The following is a 19217-nucleotide window of genomic DNA, read 5'->3' as shown; positions in this document are numbered from 1 at the left end:
ATTTACAGAAACTCTGGCAGAGGCAACGTATCGATTTCATTTTCCTGCTAATTTTGATCAAGCCGTTCATTATTCTGATGTGGGGTCAGCGGGGACGTCTTTCTCAGGGATTACATGTTTATCACGCAGCGCAATAACAAACAAAAGTGAGATTAGGTTGTGACGCCCAAGTGTATATTTGCATATGTGTAGCTGTCTGCGTGTGTAGGTGTTTATAGTATATACCTCTGTCCCTCAAATGAGCTGCAGCAGCCATCAAAGAACCAGTTCAGAAAGCTGCTTTGTTTCATAGACTTTTCTCTCTTACATCTTTGTACACACTGCAGCCGAGTACCATGAGTCTGATTTTATATCACACTGATTCTTTTGTATCAGCTGCTTACGTGACTGATGTTCCTGATGTTGCTGAGATTGAAAACAACTGAAACATGTCACTCCAAAAACACAACAGTAGGATCTGTGATGTGTCTGTAGCTTATTAAATCTCAGGAAAAATGTCTCGAATCAAATTTGAACCCTCATGTACTCATTTAACTCTTAAAGCAGCGGTAAACTCGGGCTCTCTCATCAGATCAACTTTCAAATCAATCTTCTGTTTGGCAGGTGCCATCAGCCACCTCTATAAAAGATTTTTGCAACATAATAATCGTGGCCCAAAGAATCCATAATATTGCTTTTTATTTTCTTGCAATATCTACTAAAAGTGCTATCATGTCATTTGTCTTCTGTCTCCTTTGTTGACAAATAAATAGCCAACGTATGAGTTAACGTTATATAAGATAGAAGATTATTCACAATATGTGCAGTTTTATCATAAGTACCAGTGTGTCGTGGCATCATTCTCCAGTCTGACACAATGAAGCATTTCAGAACCGATTATAAAAGAGGATTTTAGATCAACGCCATGAAAGCTGCTCTTCTGCTATTTGTGACAGAACCTTTAAAGCAACAATAGAAACACAAAGTGAAAATGTGGCTTCAGCTTTTGTAGTGGATTTACCACCAGTGTGGGTTTCTGTTTATGAAATCTTTAAATATGCTTGTTTTGTCCAATCTAGGTTGTAAAAAACACTCCAGTTTTGATAGAAAATCGTAGGAAAGCTGCAGAACTTTGAGGCTGGAAACAAGGAGGCAGTTTTGCATCTTTCATTTAGGATAATCAGAATTTTTGACAGTTGACTGTCTGCCTGCTGACAACAAAGTAATTGACGTTCAGCTCCAACATAAAATGTTGTAAGAATTGCTTGATAGTGATATGAAAGTTTGCCTTGCTGCTGTCTTTTGAGTTGTCGGAGGACTGGGTTAGTCTTTTGTTACCATTAACCATACCCCCACCTCCACCGCGCTGCACACGATCACTGAAACCCAGAAATAAAGAAATGGTTTATGGATTTAACTCAGTCGTGTTACGTCAAGCGGTTCCCTAAAATATCTAGAACTGGGTTTATTATATAAGTTTTTGTAATTCCAGCTCAAATATTTTGGTAGTTATTCCACCTTGCTTATCGCTGCTTTTGTATTGTGCGTATATCTTCATTTAGTGGTTTAAAAACACTCGAAACAATTTTAGTTAACCTTTAAAGCTCAGGGGTTGTAGACACTTGCGTACCTGAGGGAAAACACCGACTGCACGCTTTTGTATTTGGATGACAACGCCATCTGTCAAATACCAGGCCGAACAATAACAGTAATCCTGGGAATATACTGATATTCTGCTCCCGTGTCACTTCCTTCCTTTACATCTCTCTTAGCCACCATTACTTTCCCACCTGAGGCTTTGCTTGCACTGATTCAGGGTGACAAACCGGTGCAGGCATCACTGTAAATGCATCCTGTCTGATTATGTATTTTTGTGTTATGCAGCGAACGTGACCTCCTTTCAAATGAATGGAATATTAAAAAGTAAACAGAACCTGCAGAGCCCGGATGGAGACGCCAGCAGGCAGCTGCTCCTCTCTGTTTTATCATTAGATATTTTTTTTTGAAATATAAATAAACAGAAAACCTGACAGAAGTCGCTCAAACAAAGAAAGCACACATGCTCGTGAACACAAAGGAGGCTTTTGAACTTTTTCTGTAGGTGGAGCCTTTTCTCGCAACATTAGAGAGGAACCCTGGCTTTCAATAAATTTAACACTATGAACTTGTATGGATAATTCACTCTGGCTGCTTTGATCCAGACTGCCTCTCTTTAGTCTGTACTTGCTCTGTCGCCTCCTTCTGTATGTTTTATATGTGGAGCGTGTGTATCGGTGTGTGCGTGTGTTTGTGCAGGACATATAAAGGTAAATTGTAGAACACGTAGCAACTGTCTTTATTGAACACCAGCATTTTAGAAGGTAGGGATTTAACATATATATCGTTGAAAGCCTACAAGAAAAGTAATTTAAATATTTATATATATCTTTACAAATGTTCATGAGCGAGTCAGAGAGCTCGTGTCGGCTAAACTTGCGATCTGGGGAGTGTACAAAGATAGACATGCACAGGGAAGAGTAATGCTGGCAACTGCAGAGTCACCTTTTACAAAATGGCTGAGTTGGATCCGTCTCTCTCGCTTTCACTCTCTTTATCACATTCACACTCACGCACACCACAGTGAAGCCTACCCCAGGCAGTGGCTTCCATCAGTGTCACATCCAGAAACGCTCGCTTAGTCTTTCATCCGCATGGTAAACATACAGGCTGTTATGGCACTGATTGTACGGTGTAAAAATGAAAAAAATATGTCTGCTTGGCATTGTTCAAGTGCTCATACAGGTGAAGGGGGTGTGGCTGTGTGTGTGTGTGTAGTGTTAAAGACCGTCTGTATGTGTGCGTCAGGGTTTGGGTCAAAGCTGCATTCAGTTTTCTGTTGTTAAGGATGTCTGGGAGATTAAATTATTTTATTTCAGTCAGATGGAAATTGCACAAAAAGCAAAACTGTGACTTGTGTGTTTGATATCTCTTATTGTTTAAATAAAAACACATTAAATGATTCTTCAGAGGGAAAAAAACAGCTCCAGGTTTTGTACTTTTGCAGAGTATCCACACCTGAATTAACTGGATTTAGATTACATCCCCACAAACCCTGAGTGTGTGTGTGTAATATGTACCCCTCTAACCTGTCCTGGGAAACTGTGTTGTTTACTTCCTGTTTTGAGAATTAATAAATAAAGAAATAAAGTACTAGATGAGTCACAGCCATCTCCATGGCAAGGCTCCTCTCTGTCACGACACACACACATACCCACGCACGCGCACACACATTTACACTGGATGTGTTGTTTTCGCTCACACATCAGGATGTCTTGCTTGGGACAGTTCAGTTAGTGTTACATTTCAACATAAGATAAATAAATAACAATAAATAGGAATTGTCCCAAAGAAGATACAGCAATGCATGGGAAATAACATCCCCTTTCAGAGTGCACACGTTCACACACACTCACACACGCACACTTCTAAATGCAGCGCTCCAAGGCACGGGGACCGGGTGGGTGGGGGCTACTCAGTCTTTTCTGTTTTCCCGTCTTTGCTCTGGGGCTCGGCTGTTTTCCGGAGCTGCGTCTTTTCTGAGCTGTTGTTGATCTGTTGGTCGCCGGCTCCGCTCGTTTTCCCACTCGAGGTTTTGTCCAGGTAGTTGAGCATCTCGCTCAGCACTGTCTGGAAGGTGCTGAGAGCTGCACAGACCGCCGGCGTGCCAAACCCGTGAGTGATCAGACTGCCAGGGAAGAGAGGGAAATGATTATTAGAGCGATGACAAACCAAAGAAGTGAAGGTTAAATGAATCAGTGGAACTGTTGGGGGGTTTGTATGACAGTAACAGCTGAAGTGGCGCAGATTTTCTCACACCTGCGGTGAAACCTTCCTCCTGCATTATGGAGCTTCAAATCCTCTGAAAGAAGTTTCTTTAGTCTGTCAGAAAAGCCTCTCTGTGATGCTGTGTGATGATCTGTTTCCACAGCAGTTTACTGGGAAACACAGAGTTTCTGCACCTGTTTTAGCAAAGGCCTGAACACTGTCCAGCTTAAACTATGAAATACAGATTAGAGCTTTACCGATGAGTAAATTTCACATAAGATTGTTGTTGTTGTTCTTGTCTAACGTGATTCTAATCTTGGCTGTTGAACTGCTGGTGATGTCTTAATAAAATTCACTTTAGGCTTTTATCACTTTTCAAAGAGACACTTCTACAAAAAAAACGTTTGAAAAAAACCATTAGTGGCGTTAGACACACTGGCTAAAAGTCATATCATATCCCCATATCTGTTTTTGTACTGATAGTGGTATTTGTAGTGTAGTGATAGTCCTAGCCAACAGTGTTTTTGTAGTTTATTTGAGATAAACTCTCTTTTCAAAGTCAGTCATCCGAATCTGAACATTCGTTACATCACCAATTTAAAAGCGCTACAAAAATGCAGGATTATGATACAAGGCAAAATGTGCATTGAGACGCTTTTTAAGAATCAGCTTTTAAGCCTGATATCGTTTCTTCTGTCCTATCAGATCACCATGCCGGTTTGTCCAGAGCTAAATAGCTGCTCGTCCCTGAGCTCAGACCCTTAAGTTGGCAGAAGGATGTTGTTGTTCAATCTGTCACTTTCTTTCTACCACTGAGCTCACATCCTGGTTCTGTGCCCAGCAGTCTACACTACAGCTCCCTTCAGAGGTCTGATAAGATGTTGTATATTCTGCAAATGATGACGCCATAGATGTGACATTTCTGCTAACAAGGCGCTGTTTCCTCCTCCTCTGTCAATTGTGCCAAATATCAAACTGCACAGCTGCATCTTTCTAAAATGGCAGAGAGGTCAGTGGGAAAACACAGAGCGAGGCTCTGCAAGAAAACTGTCTTCGCTCAGTAGATTTAGTGCCGAGAGTGACTCAAGATTGGCAACATCCTTAAGAAAAAAAAAAGAGAAAAGCTCCATTATTTTCTTATGCGTGTCACACGTGTTACCTGAAGTGTGTGAGGTGTCTCTGGATGTCCAGGTCCAAGATTGGTGTTGGTCTGGAGGAGCCCAGAGGAGAGCGATCTTGGCTCAATAAGTCCTGGAACTCCTTACAGATTTGCCTGATGGACAGAAGGAGGGACTGAGGGTTTACCATCTGTCTCCAACAAAACCATCACAATCTCAGAGGCTTTTTTTCTCCCTTTTCTGCACCCACCCTCATCACTTTGGATCCACCCACATGCAGATTTAAGTTACTTCCACTGGTTCATTGTCTTTCCTAACATGATACCAAAGATTCTGCACCACGCAGCATTTTCTGGTCTTGTCTTTTTGCATTTCAGTTAGCATTATAGCAACTCTTGGGCTGATTTTATTGGAACAAAATCAACTTATCTGGAAAAGAGTGGGAGTTTTATTTCCCCTTCAGCACATTCAGAATACAGTTTATACTGTAAGAAGGAACTACAAATAAAGCTCTTACAATTATATAAATATAAGCGCTAACGCCTGAAACGTGGGAACATGATATTTTAAAATCCACATACAGTAGGTGTTACATGCAGGAAACTGCTGTAAGGTGAAGGAGTTTACAAGAGTTTGAGCATGAAGTCACACCAAAACTTACCTACTGTTATTATATTTGCTCGTTAATCATTTTTCTGAAAGATTTTTCTTAAATCAAAGGATTGTAATGGCTGTAAATAGGAATATGTGGTTAAGTAAAATTTAAGGACACATCGTTAAGAAGAATATCTCTCCCTGACATTTGACAGGGACAGATTTGTCCAAGCCTTAAAGAACAGACAAACATTAAGTGAAACCTGATCACTCAGAAACATTCACATTTCCAGAATTTCAAAATAAAACCTATTCTGCGTGACCACGCAGTAGCAAACGTTTTTTTGTTTCTTGCCATCTTCTTTCAGTGTGTGTCATTACGCTTCATGTGTTTCGCTCACTTTGTAGCCAGGACCATCTTCTTGCGCGCGCTGGTTTCTTTCGGCTCACTGTGCTGCCTCGCCAAATGTTCACCCACTGCCTTACTGGGAAACTCTGTCTCACAGGTGTAGCCAAAGTCCCTCGCCAGGTGGAGCGCCTCACCTGAAAGAAAACAAAAGAGGAAAAAAAGACTGATGAGACAACAATTAAACTGTATTATGAAATTAATGTGGTGCAATATAAATTGAAAATGACAAAAAAAAAAAAAATGTGCAGAAAAGTTGCTTACCTTCCACCAGGGAGGTGAGCAGCGTTACGTTGGCGGCTTTCCTCCGTCCTGCTGGTAGGTTGAGCCCTAAACGGTCTAATTTCTCACGAAGACACCGGCCTCCATTCTTAGACTTTGCTCTGGAAACATATAGTAAAGAACTATGCATCACATATCCTACAAAGTCAATCAACTGAATTATACAAGACCCCAAAAGACTGAATATATGGAGCACAGCAGCAGGAGCAGAAGCAGCATCGATCAGCCGGTCATTTTTCATAAAACTAAAGTACAATCAAATTAATGTGAACTCCTTGTTCTACTGAAAAGGATGTGCTTAATTAAGTCTCACAAGAAACAAGGCAAGAATATGGATTTGTTTTGATGTGACAAAGCCATAAGGTTAAGGCAGAGGCACAAAGCTTCCACAGTCTTTTATGTTATTTTTTTTAAAGCATATGCGCTTCCTTCCTCTGCCATAAAACTTTAAAGCTGCAGTTCCACTCGAGACAACTTTCTGCACATTTCTGTTGTTCTTTGTGAAGTGATTATTATTAAATGACGCAACATAATTAAACACATTCCAGATACTCATCTGTTAGAGATTCGCAGTTTATATTCTCCACACGAGGATCAACAGTAGCTATTTGCACATTTATCTTATTTTATTTTACTTTGTTGATGCCTCATCTTGTAGGACCGGCCATATTCTCTGTGCTTGCTCGTTCCTCTTCCCCCCTTCCCTTTCTCTCCACCTCATCAATAATACAGCGCTGGCAACTCTTGCTTTCCTCTGGTTCCTCTGATCCTGGCATGCTTTGGCCTGGTCTCGCCTCCCTCTGGCTCCCTGGGCATGGCGGCGCGTGCAGCCCCGGCCCTCATTCGCCTACAATAGTCTTTGTGGGCGCTGCTATATATCCTCTGTTTCATCTGAGGGCTACAAAGATTCAGCCAGCGCTCTCCAATGCTCACCAGCCAGATTTACACTTAAAAAAATATATATTTTCACTTTCAAAGTCCCCATCCATCACACTCACCTCCTTACTCCAATATCATTACATGCTGCTAGAATTTAACAGTGTGTGCACCAAAAGAGACATTGGGATTTTTCAGATGTTTTTACACCACAAGTATGTCAAAATGTTTGGTTTTTTTTTTAGAAATTGCTCTAATCTGCCAAATGAAGCCGTTAACAACCCTGCTGCTGATTAAACACATTTTCAAATTTGGGTTTCTGGCTCTCCGGAGATGATACTGATTAACCTGTAAAGTGATACTTCAGAACTAGACATCAGAATCTGATGAATGCCTGAAACTCATCAAGGCACTGGCCAGTGGTCACAGTGGATTTAGGATTTATTTGTGAGAGGATATTTTAGGCTTAGACTCTTAATGAGTTTGAAGTTCTTTAGAGCTGTAAGCAGCTCTGTCATAACAGCATATAGATCCATAATGTTGCAGTAAGATGAGACAGAAACTTCAGCCGCACTAAGAGAACTCTCAAAACAGTTGATAAGTCTGATTTGTCTTCAAACTGATACATCAATATACTCTCTTTAATCAGTGTAGTTATATTTAGAGACGCTGTGATGAAGCTTAGGCATATTGTCAGACTAATATCCTGTATGTGCATCATACTGACCTACGCAGTATGCCGCCCAGTAGGGAAGCATTGAGGCACTCTGGCGGGGACAGTCTTCTTTTCACCTCAGCGATGGTGACTTTGTACTTTGAGGTGGAACTGAGCAGCGAAAGCCGACCCGGTACCGAGCAGAACAAATCTGTAGGATTCACCACACATGTTCCCCCTGCACACAGAGACAGGAAGCTTGTTACAATAAGGTGCAAGAAAAAGCAGCATCACTGTAAAGGTTTGAAAGGACTAGTTTGCCAAGTTTAGGCTACTTTTTGCTATTCAGTGTGTTGTAAGAAGGTTGTACAAAATGTTCTAATGAAGGCAACAGCTTTGTATAATACACATTTAATGCTTTATTCTGTCAAAACAGAAAAAACAAGCAAAATACCCCCCAAAAACTGATCCAAGATCTGAATGCTACACTAATGTCTGTCACTGAACTGCAAGATTTTATCAATTTCATCAAGTATCAATACAAGATTTGCTCTTTAAGTTCTGCAACAAAAATGTTAGTTTTTACAGTAATAATGCATCAAGTCATATTTCATCAAAAAGCAACAAGATACTTAAAAAATGCATTCATTAAAAACGAAGTTGGACCTTGGAAAAAAAAATCTTGTTTCAGAAAACACATGAACATTTTGGTGACAGAAAAGAGTGCACAAAAGTATAAATCAGCAAGCATTCACTGAGTATTTGGATCAGAGTTGCTCAAATGACAGATTGAAATGTCTGCTTGGTCGGAAATCATGCAAATGTGTGTTTTTCTGTGGAAAAGTTTCACTGGATGAAGCTTTCGCTGAATGCTACCTCAGGGAGAACTGCGCAGAATATTTTGCACCTTTGTTCATAGAGGGTGGCTTCAGCTGTGTACACACTTTGCATGAGGTCTCCTTGGTTCTGATTTCAAAGAATCCCACATTTCAAGATGTGATACAAAGAATAAAAACCAACTGGGTGAACTGTGCACACATCAAACAGGAACTCTATTGTCCAATTATTGGTTAATAATAACAGTTTGCATCAGGGTGAATGATTTGGAAGGTCTTTCATATGATGATAAAACCATTTTGTTTGAGACAGTTTTTTTGCCCATCATGTCAGCCATACATTAAAGATTAAGCGTATTTTGTCCATACAGTTTTTTAAAATTTATTCCCATAAATTAGCTGAATTTGCTTAGTCGTTATATTAAGAAGGTGTATCATCCAAGAAAATTGTCCATCTTCTACAGCTTCCCTATATGTTTAAATGTAAATGCAATATATGTGTAAATATTATTAAATCAAAAATGAATCCCTATAATAATTGAGCATCTTCATTCTCCACAATCAATATGTGTCTTTCAGCACTCCTCACTAGTTAAATATTAAATGCTTTTATTACTGTGTACATATATTTATATGTCTGCTTCAGCATAACGGTTCTCTCTATGTAACAATAATCTGGTGTTTCTGCAAGAGGGGGGAAACAAAACCTTCTTTAAATCATCCACCACCAGCTACCATGTTGATTTCATTGTGTACTTGAGGCTCCTGAAAGTGTGAATAAATGATTTTGGTTGTGTAGTGAAGGCCCTTTCACATTATTAATTGCGTCTGAATCAGTGTTACTGGATCCTCCTGGAATTTATCGACTGTTCTGAGTGGGCCTATCGTTATTAAACTTTCACTTGAACTAACGTCCCAAGCAGCCGAAACGCAAGGTTTCTGTCTGATGTACTGTAGGCTATATTCTATTATTCATCTGCCTCATTATCAAATCTAACAGCAGGGTGTGTCGCGTTGTTATTAAGGCGTGCTGGATATGATGAAATGGAGAAAAAAGGATGCCATTTAGGCCGAAGAGAACAATGCTGCAGGCGAAGATTGGCTGCACACGCCAATCTCTCTCTCTCTCTTTTTTTAGGGCACAATTTGGCCACCAACTAAGCCTCATATATGACCAGCTGTAACCCATATTTCTGCTCTCAGAATCTATTATTCACAATCTGCTGAAATGTGCTAGATTCGCATCATTTTCTGGCCACAGGAAGGGTTGAGGTTAGACATGCAGCCTCAAAAACATGTCATCCGGTCTGAGCACCATGGACAGCGGCTCGCACCTTTCATTCCAGCACCTGGACAGCGACTCATGCCCACAGCACAACTGTAACATCATAATGGTGTGGAAACAAAAGCCTGTTGTACTCCAGCGGGCACCACTTTGTACAAGACTGTATGGGACCTGTGTTTCACTCAGGCTGTCAAAAAATGGACGGTTGCAGGTCGAGGGAATCGATTGATACTTTTGGTTAAGCCTGAGCCCCGGTGTGTGCGTGCGCGTGTGTTTGTATGCGCGTGTGCGCGGTCCGGCTTGCCCGTGTCTCTATAAGTGACACAAACCGGGCAAACCTGTCTGTCAGACTCACGCGCTCTGACAGGGGCGCGCGTCTCTGAAAGCCGCGGGTTCACATCATATTAATTCCCCTAAAAATGTTTTGATTCAAAGTAGTTTGTATTTTATGTTGCCAAGGGCAATCGAAAAGAGCTATTGCCGGTAGTGCAGTCAGTGGAGCGCGCGGGCCCAGAGGCGATAACGGTATTTAAGCAACGGAGAGTAGCCTCGGGCTGCGGCGCGAGCGGCGGGCGGGATCACACGCGGAATCAAGCGCCTTTTACGAGTTTGCCACGAAAATTAAAGAAAAAGAGACAAGGGCCAAATGCCATTCTCCTCATATTTTAACAACAATGTTTATAGCTCCCCCCAAAAAAGCCCGCCAATGTCTTGACAGAAGAGAGGGTTGTGCGTGCACGGGATGTGGTAGCGGGGGCGCGCGTCTGACAGATCGGCTTGATCTGTGAAGCTGCTGTTAGAACTGAACTGGAAAAGGGATAGCAGGGTGATTAAAAACACAGACGACTCCTCCTAAGTAGGATCCGCATTTCTTGAGTGATTTTCTTTTGAAAAAGGTTATGTGAATATTCATGCCGCCAAAGCCGCAGTCAGAAAGAACAACATTAATATGATCTCGGCTGAATCCGGGGCCCCGCTCGGCATTAGCATATCAAAGCGTCCGCCCGAGGCGAGAGAAGCTATCGATACGGGAGCGGGAGGTAAAGCAAAGATTATTGGTTGTGATGGTTGCAGCGGCTGAGCTCAGGGCCAAATACGGCGCACCATTAACCGAAAGTGATAGCGAAGGGATTCCCGCGTCAATCCGAGAGAAAAGCCCCAACACCTAGGCAGAGCTGATGAAAAATTAAACCCGAGACACAGCCTTTCCTCTCAGTGTGGAAAATTGCACACAGTCCCCTCTAAAAAACATTAAAGTAAAATAAAATAAAAACAATGCTTTTCATGGAGCAAAAGATCCACAGCGTGTTCAAACCCACTCGTGAGGAAATTGGCTGGCCTGCTTTGGGTGGATGCAGGCCGGGGAACACATCCACAGCTTCCCCTTGGAAAAGCTAACCTTAGCCGCCACATATTAGGTTGCTGTGCCAGATTAAACACACAGGTACTAACACATAAAAACAGCAGCTGCATTACAGACACACAAACCTGACTGCTCTTCTTTGTATCCCACAAAAAATTAACTTGTAAATAAAAATAAAAAGTCCACAAATGCAGCTGCGTAATTATTAAATACTCGGTTACTTTCTGGCCATTTCAAAAATATTTTTAAATTACTATAAATGTACACATTTATAAACATTAAGAGGATACAGACTTGTGTTGTTAAATTAAACCCAAATCTTACTCAATTGTAACAATATTTCTCTATTGTAATAATATTGATTATTTAAATCTGCTTTCATATAGACTTCTGCGTCATTTTTCTTTTTCTTCTTTAAATCGACACTGAATTTATGATAAATCAACCATGAATATTAAATTAATAGCATATAATATTATTATTACATGAAAACAAACGCAAGCCGTCAGTCTTATAAAATATTACCCACACGTCTGACTTCAAAATAAAAGCTTCTGGCGTAACTTTAGTGTGACAGGGCGTGTGTCAAATGCGCGTTTAAGTACAAGGCCTATAGGTAACTGTATCAGTACACTAGAAATATAAGTCATCACATTAATTCGTGGCATTTTAATCATGTCGGCAACACTCAAAGCCAGGGTTTGGTATGACTGGTGTTTAAAAAAAAAACGTGGGTGTTGAGTGACATGCTGGAAGTGGGGAGCACTGCTTCTGCGCCTGTACAGCGCTGCTGTTTAAATAGGCGACAAATCGGGGCCGTTCCTGCTGTAGCGTGTTGACAGCAGACAAGAGAGAGTGTTCCGCCTGTTTGTCTGTCTGCTCGCTGTCTTGTCGTGTCGAGCCCGTGAGTGTTCACGGCCTCCGGTACAGCAGCAGCAGCAGCAACAATAACAACAACCGCAGCAGAGAATAAACGGGGGCCTTACCTCTCCGGATGACGCCCCCTTGGCCGTTCAGCACGAGCCCACACTGCGCTTCCACGGAGCCCTGCGGAGACACGCACTCATTAGGACGAGCGGGGAGGTGAAATCACTTTAACCAGATTCTTTTTGTACACCGCTGGAGCTTCCCAGCTGCCAGGCTTCAGATGCAGCAACAATTAGTGCGGTTTGTTTCTTTTTTCTCCGTATGCGGTGAAGTCATTCTTTAAGGACATCCAGGACATGAATCCCCGTTTTTTCCCCTTCTTTTCACTTGCAGCCACACACTAAAACCCAAACTCATGCAGACACAGGAGTATATCAGAATAAATAAAACGGTGATAACAAATACTTGGCATGTGTTGCTCGGTTTTATGTATTTTCAAGATCCATATACAGTGGAAACAAAGAATACAAATCTAAGTGAAATGTCAGGTTTGAAAGTAACACCATAAAGCTTCTCTGTGCCCGTGCAGACATAGATCAGTGCCTCGATCCTGTAATGCATAAAAATGATGCATTCTTGTAGTTTTAAATGACTCGCCCATTTTAAATGAATTTTGAAGGCTTCCAGGTGTGTTTAATTCTTAGGGCCCTGCAGATTTATCCTGTGACCTCTTTGGAATGCCGCGACCCACAGGTTGAAACCCACCACATCTATACCATTAAAACTCCTTCAAAGCACCGCAAAGTTCACAGCAGAAAGAGCTTGGGAGGGGAAAAAAGCACCTTACTGAGTCCAAACACTGGCCCCTATTGCACGCCCTTTGAGGAGTTTTCTAGTGTTGGAAGCCTTTTTGTTAGAAAGTGTACATCACTTAGCAGGCTTTGAGTAAAATTGAGGGCACAGCGAAATAAAGCATGCAGCTCACGGCTCACCCAGAAACGAGCTTAATTTGAAAGGCTTCAGGCTATAACCGAGGACAGCACAACTCACGCAGACTCAAAAATGAGCAAAAGGTGTGCAGAATTTACTGCAGCCACCACCAACCTGTTGGGGCATCAGTGTCTGTGTACACATAAGCAACCAGGGTTCAGCATATATGTAGGCCCTACGTGCACGAAAACCTGTTACCTCCGCCATTTTTTAAGACGCAGATCAGACTCGCGTGCTATCAACAATGTCATCAAGAAAGGAGAACACGCGCTTTTTATTCAGAAAATGCTTAATCCCCCCGTGCGAGCCTCTAGGCCTGGCCCACGCAGAAGCCCCCGATTAAAATTAACTGGGAAAGAGAGCTTGTTGTTGCTCCTTCTTAACCAGCTCCTGCTCTGTTTCTTTTCTTCTATTCCGAAGCTAAAGTGATTATAAAATCAATATACAAAACGCAGAGGTCTTGCATGAATTAGCTTAGTGACGGTAGAAAGGTGTGGCAGCTGCTTTTGTTGAGCATGAAAATCTCTTTAACCCGCTCAAAGATGCGACCGGGCTGCACGAGACCATAGGCGCATCTGTTCCGTCCATACATCCGCCTCGTGCAAGCTCAGGTTCACGAGCCGTTTCTTTCTTAGCGTAAAAAAAGGGTCAAACCTGTTAAGCCTTTAAAAAAAAATCTCGAAACAATCTAATATTTGCATTAACGAGCGTCCATAAAATAAAATAAAATAAAATATGAAAAATGTTACGCAAAAATATGTTGCAATTATCAGTAAATTAAAATGTATTAAATCATATGCAGAAATCTTTATTTAGAATTTTTTTTTTTTTAAAAAAAACAGGTTGCATTATAAATTTATATCTATAAGCTCCTAAATGTATTTGAAGACTTATAATAATCCCTGGGTTATATTGCCACACCCCATATTATTTATTAACAAATATACATTTATATATCTATAAATATATTAAAAATATATAACATTATATATTTTTATTCCTTAAAATCATATGATTTATAAATATTGATGCCCTTTGTAGCACTAAAAAAGCACAATGTTGCGTTCACTGTATGCCTAAATATACCTCGTAATGAAAATGCGTCGATAAAAGCTCGAGTAGAGGTGGTAAATAGTTAACGCGACTGAAATTATGTGCCACTGTGTTAAATTGTGTTTAACTAGAGCCGCGTTTGAAGCAGCTCAGATGTCGCTGCATAAGTAACAAAGTTGATTGACGTTAAGTCGGTAATTGGATAAACTACGGTGCTTTATGGTGCTCGAGCAGGCCATTGTGCCCTGAATCCCGATCCGTTAATCCGCCCTTTACCGGAGAATAGAGCAACCAGCGGCTTTTCTTTGCCTCAACAGACAGCCGGACACACACACACACACACACACACACACACACACACGCTCAAGAACCGTGCGAATCCATTTTCATCTCGACCATTTCTTTACATCGAAAAGAATTATGTAAAATATGGGTCACGTGTGTTTGTGGAAAAATAAAGGGCGGATTTCACAATGGGATTGTATAGACTGCCAGTCAATTAACCTTTAGAAACAGGCTTGCTTTTCAGAGGCACTGTGCCGTGTGGACTTGACATTTACTTAGTCTGTTATAGTCACGTTTGCTTTGGCACCAAAATTATCTCAAGATTATATCCATTATGACTTACAAAAAAAAGTAGGACAGAGTCGTTGGATGGGGATAACTACAGACCAGTGCAGCTTTGTGAGTGTCATAGACAACAGACAGATGAGGCAGACAGGCAGACAGACAGACATCTGGCGCTGTCTTTCTGTTCAATATTTTGGGATTGCTGTGCTACAAAAGGGGGGTAAAGTTTTTCAATAGTAGGCCAGTGGGGCAGGGATACTGGGGCACTGGGTCTTGTGACAGCTAAGAGGGGCTGTTGCCCTTCTGTATGCTATTGTTGGCTATCCTATATGGAGGAGACTTAATAAACCGGAGAAGAGAAGCCGAAGGAAAGGGGCACAATAACGTGTTCGAGCCGTGTGGAGAAGAGAGTGTAGAAAGAGAGGTGTGGAGGCCGCCGGTACCTGCAGGTCGTCCGCCGCGGGCGGAGGGAGGCCCAGGCCAGCGGCGGGCAGCAGCCTCTGGTCCGGGTGGTGCATACCGACGCCGTAGGCCTGTGAGCCGTGTGACGTCATCAGCGACAGGTCATGGCGCCGGTAAGCGTCGAGGCAGCCCAGCTCGCGCCGCTGCTGCTCGTCCAGGCACGAGGACTTGAGGGCCGAGCGCGCGTTGTGCAGGTTGATGAAGTCGGCGGGCTCTCCGTGGTGGATCTGCTGGTAGTACTGGCCCGAGTGCAGCGAGTTCAGGCCGTAGGCCTCCGGGGCCACGGCCGGGTGGGAATGCTGGAACTCGTAGTGGAAAGACTGGTGGTGGAGGGGCGTGTACTGGTGGTTGGCCGAGAAATAGGGTGAGGCGAACTCCGTCCCCGCCGGTGCCGGGTAGGTGAGCGGGGAGGAGGAGGAGTAGGCGACCGAGGAGTTGGCCACGGACTCCAGGCAGCCGAGCTGCATGAGCCGGTAGCTGTTTGATCCGTCGTGACGTATCTACAAGATAATAAAGAGACGGGGAAATATATGAGCCGTGTCATTTAGCATCAGCCGGTGTCTCCTCTCTCTGCCTCCCAAACACACTCAAAAACACAACTCACACACTCAAAGCGCTTTTTTCCCCCCCACTTTAAACCACCTGAAGGAGATGTCATTTCCACACGCCCGGGAGGGGAACGAACGCGCGGCAACAGGAGCCATCGGTATTTTTTTCCTCCTCCCTTTGGCATGCCTGTCACTCTCCTCGCAGCGTTTTAAAAGGCGTGCTGTTATATATTATTATTATTACCGAGCTGCTGGCAAATTTACTGTCCCAGCTCTCTCGCTCATTGTGGATGGGAGGTAAGCAGAGTGAGACACAGCGGAGTGTTCCGCCCTAAAATGTCCTAATCACACCGTTACCGGCTCACACACACGAGCCCCCTTTGCTTCCACACACTAATAATAAAAAAGCCTCGTTTTTACCGGGAGCTGCACCGATTCCTTTCTCCTTCCGTGCATACTTTTTTCTCTTTAATATCCTTGCGATAAATTATATTCCACTTAGAGACTCCCTGCGAGCAGACGCTACCTCGAAATGCTTCTGTAACTCCCTTCAAACTAAACAGTACTTATTCCACTACACACTTGCTGTAATTTCACAAATTAAAATCTGTAAAGTAAATAAATGAGCCTTACCTCTGCGTCGTGGACAAGTCCGGGGAAGGTCGCTGACATTGTGCTTTCTCCAAAGTAACCCGTATTTTTTTCCTCTCCTTTCTGGCCGGATCGAATAATAATAAAAATGCCTTAAAATCCCCAAAAAGCGAGAGAAATGGAAAAGTCCCCCCTCGCGCGCTCTCGGTAACGGTAGAAAGCTGGCGGAACGCGAGCGTCTCCCCTCTGCACGGACGGGGCTGGCTCACGGATTTTGTACTTGCAGGGTATTTCTCGGCTGATGTCGTAGGTCCCTTGGTAATATAGAAGTTTTGAAAATTAAGCATCAGCACTGAGGAATGGGAGGACAATAGACGGAGCGGAGCATCCCAGGAGACACGGAATAAATATTGTATCTTCGCCTTAATAAGGAACCAAGTGCTTCTTTCAACATTTTCTACGCTTTTTGTGGACATTTTCCTTTTTGACCCGTTTGTGTTTTCACGAGGTCTTCTGCTCGGTTTCGTCGGGTTATTATTATTCTTATTATTTTTAATATTATCATTTTTTTATCCACATCGGCTAAGTCGTTTTACAAACAAAAATGTGCGGATTTTTCAACAGAAATGTAAGTTTGCTTTGACATATTTTAAAGCTAATTTTGATTTAAGAACGGAATGGACGTAGAAAAAATATATATGAGATTTTCTTCTGTTCCTGCAGCAAACTTGTAATGAATTTATCGAGCTTTAAGAGGGGGGGTTAATTATGAAACGGCAGGTTTTCGGCGTTTTCTGCATGCATCAAATGTTTTTAGATGAATTACTATGTTTGCTGCTGTCATGCTGTTTTTATCGCACAATTTAAATGCGGGTTTCAGTGCAGATTTATTTCATGCACACAGAGAGAAATAAGCTCTCACAGACTTTATGAATGTATATACCAATTTAAAATATTTTCCATTATTGCTAATTATCGCTTTAGTTATTTACTTTCACGTGCTTAAGGACCGAATTAAACCGAAGGAGGAGGTCTAGTTATTATTATTATGATTATCATTATTTACATTTATTTATTTTTTTGTTTTGTTTTTGCTTTTGCATGAAAAACTGCCTTTGAAGGGTCTCATTCCCATTCCATATCTTTTCTTTTCTTTCTTTTGGGGGAGGGGGGTCTGCTTTGTGATAACAAACCAACGTTTTTCATATCTGATATTAGCACTGTATAAATGTTTGGTGCGTGAATGTACATTATTATTATTATTATCATTATTATTATTATTATTATTATTATTATTATTGTTGTTATTATTGTTATTATTATGTCTTTTTCGGTCAGTCGGTCAGCCTCGTGACCCCTCTCTCTCCCCTTTCCCCTCTCTCTCTCTTTCTGCCTTTCTCCTCGTGCTGTAACTCACCTGAGCAGGCGCCCTCGGGGTGGTCCTGCCCAGCTGCACGGAGCCGTGATGGTTTTGTAAAGTAAGATGGCAGAAGATGTTTTTTTTTTTTTAAACAATTATATGAAAAGCTTATTGGGGGGAAAAATCGACGCTGTAATCAGGTGAAAGCTCTTCTTTCCCTTCTCTAATTTTAAAGCAGGTTGCACCTTTTATAGGATAACAAAGCATAAAACAGTAACAGGTGTATAGAGCCGCATGAATCAAAATCCAAGCTATAATGACTTTAAATATACAGAAAGACGCAATCTATAGCTGTCTTGCCCTTAGGCCAACCGGGAAGTAATAGACGTATAAGACTTAAAAAAAAAAGGAGAGAGAGAGGGAGAGAGAGCAGAAGCCAAAGCTTGTGGCCACTGCCTGAAGAGGAGCAAAGAAGGAAATAAAGGAGAGAGGAGGGGAAAACTAAAGAAGGAGAGGAGAATTATTCTGTCTGTCAGATTTCCTGCCATTCAAAACAAACCAGCCAACACACAGGGAGAGGGGGGCTGCAACCCACAGCAGAGATAAGCCCTAATCAGTCTTGTTTTGGATGTTTTTTTTTCTACTCAGCTGTAACTGTAACCAAAGCGACTCCCTGATATTATTAAAGTGCAGACAGTGACCGTGCAGACGCTGGGACGCCGAGATTGACTCTGCAGTTTAATTAAGCAACTATTTTCCCTCCCATCTGTTACTACATGCGTCTCCTTCTCTGTCCTAATCGGTAACAACAGCAGCAGCAACAACAACAACAACACCAATAATAATAATAATAATAATAATAATTTTACATTAGTTCTTACAGATTTTTCTTTAAATTGTGTCTTTTCTCATATTGAAAATAGAGTCATCATATATGGTCACATGGCTAAAAAAAAAAAAAAAGAGGAAAGAAAAGTAAGAAAGGAAAACCTACCCACTGACAGAAAAACTAAAATATTCTACAAGAGCTTCCCTTTTTCCTTGATCAAGACTATTTAGCTTATACTCTTGTAGTCAAGTCTGAAAAAGTCCTCATAAGAAACACAAACGGCCCGGGCGGAGACACGGGCGGTGCAGGGGCCGCCTTAAATAGCTCCTTTAAAAAGTTCTCAAGGCCTTTTATATTTTAATTAACCGATAGCGATTGTTTTGCCTCGAGGCTCGACGTGAAACCTCTGCACGACGAGATCGGTGAAGGCCGGTTGTCGCACGCCAGGTATTAAAAAACGAAAGAGACTGAGAGAGAAAGGGGTGGGGGGGCCGAGGGTGGGAGTGGAGGAGGAGGAGGGGGAAGAGGGGGGATGAATGGGAAGGCCACCGGGCAAAAAGAGATGGAGGGAGCAAGAGAGAGCCGTGGTGTCAATTAAAGTACCTTAAACGATGCTAAATTTGATCATATGATCAGGATTTTCTGACGTTATCTTGTTACGGCCAGAAAACAGCAACAAAAACTGACCCGAACTCAGTGACAAAATGCCCCCACGAGGGGCACACACTTTAGATTTCATTTTTTTTTTT

The 19217-nt window shown here is 42.1% G+C and overlaps 1 protein-coding gene across 1 annotated transcript; it reads right to left on the bottom strand.

Moving 5' to 3' along the window:
* Positions 1-2296: 2296 nt before the first annotated feature.
* tfap2d (transcription factor AP-2 delta (activating enhancer binding protein 2 delta)) lies at positions 2297-18905 on the bottom strand. The gene is made up of 8 exons (XM_003446254.5): positions 16322-18905; positions 15122-15640; positions 12185-12245; positions 7787-7952; positions 6166-6284; positions 5897-6038; positions 4943-5056; positions 2297-3703 (listed from the first exon to the last, which is right to left on the bottom strand). Exons 1-8 carry the CDS (start codon positions 16358-16360, stop codon positions 3487-3489), a joined length of 1377 nt encoding a protein of 458 aa, XP_003446302.1. The 5' UTR covers positions 16361-18905; the 3' UTR covers positions 2297-3486.
* Positions 18906-19217: the final 312 nt, after the last annotated feature.

Source organism: Oreochromis niloticus, linkage group LG15, assembly GCF_001858045.2.
Source record: "Oreochromis niloticus isolate F11D_XX linkage group LG15, O_niloticus_UMD_NMBU, whole genome shotgun sequence".
NCBI classification, from domain to species: Eukaryota; Metazoa; Chordata; class Actinopteri; order Cichliformes; family Cichlidae; genus Oreochromis; species Oreochromis niloticus.
This window is presented reverse-complemented; position numbering and strand designations above follow the sequence as displayed.

What these genes read in the sequence shown, in the direction of transcription:
- tfap2d (XM_003446254.5), bottom strand. Translation starts at nt 16,360, where the DNA reads ATGTCAGCGACCTTCCCCGGACTTGTCCACGACGCAGAG. An exon ending in AGGGGGCGTCATCCGGAGAG is followed by an intron (nt 7,953 to 12,184) that starts GTAAGGCCCCCG and finishes CTCTGTGTGCAG; the next exon opens with GGGGAACATGTGTGGTGAAT. An exon ending in CTGGGCGGCATACTGCGTAG is followed by an intron (nt 6,285 to 7,786) that starts GTCAGTATGATG and finishes ATATGTTTCCAG; the next exon opens with AGCAAAGTCTAAGAATGGAG.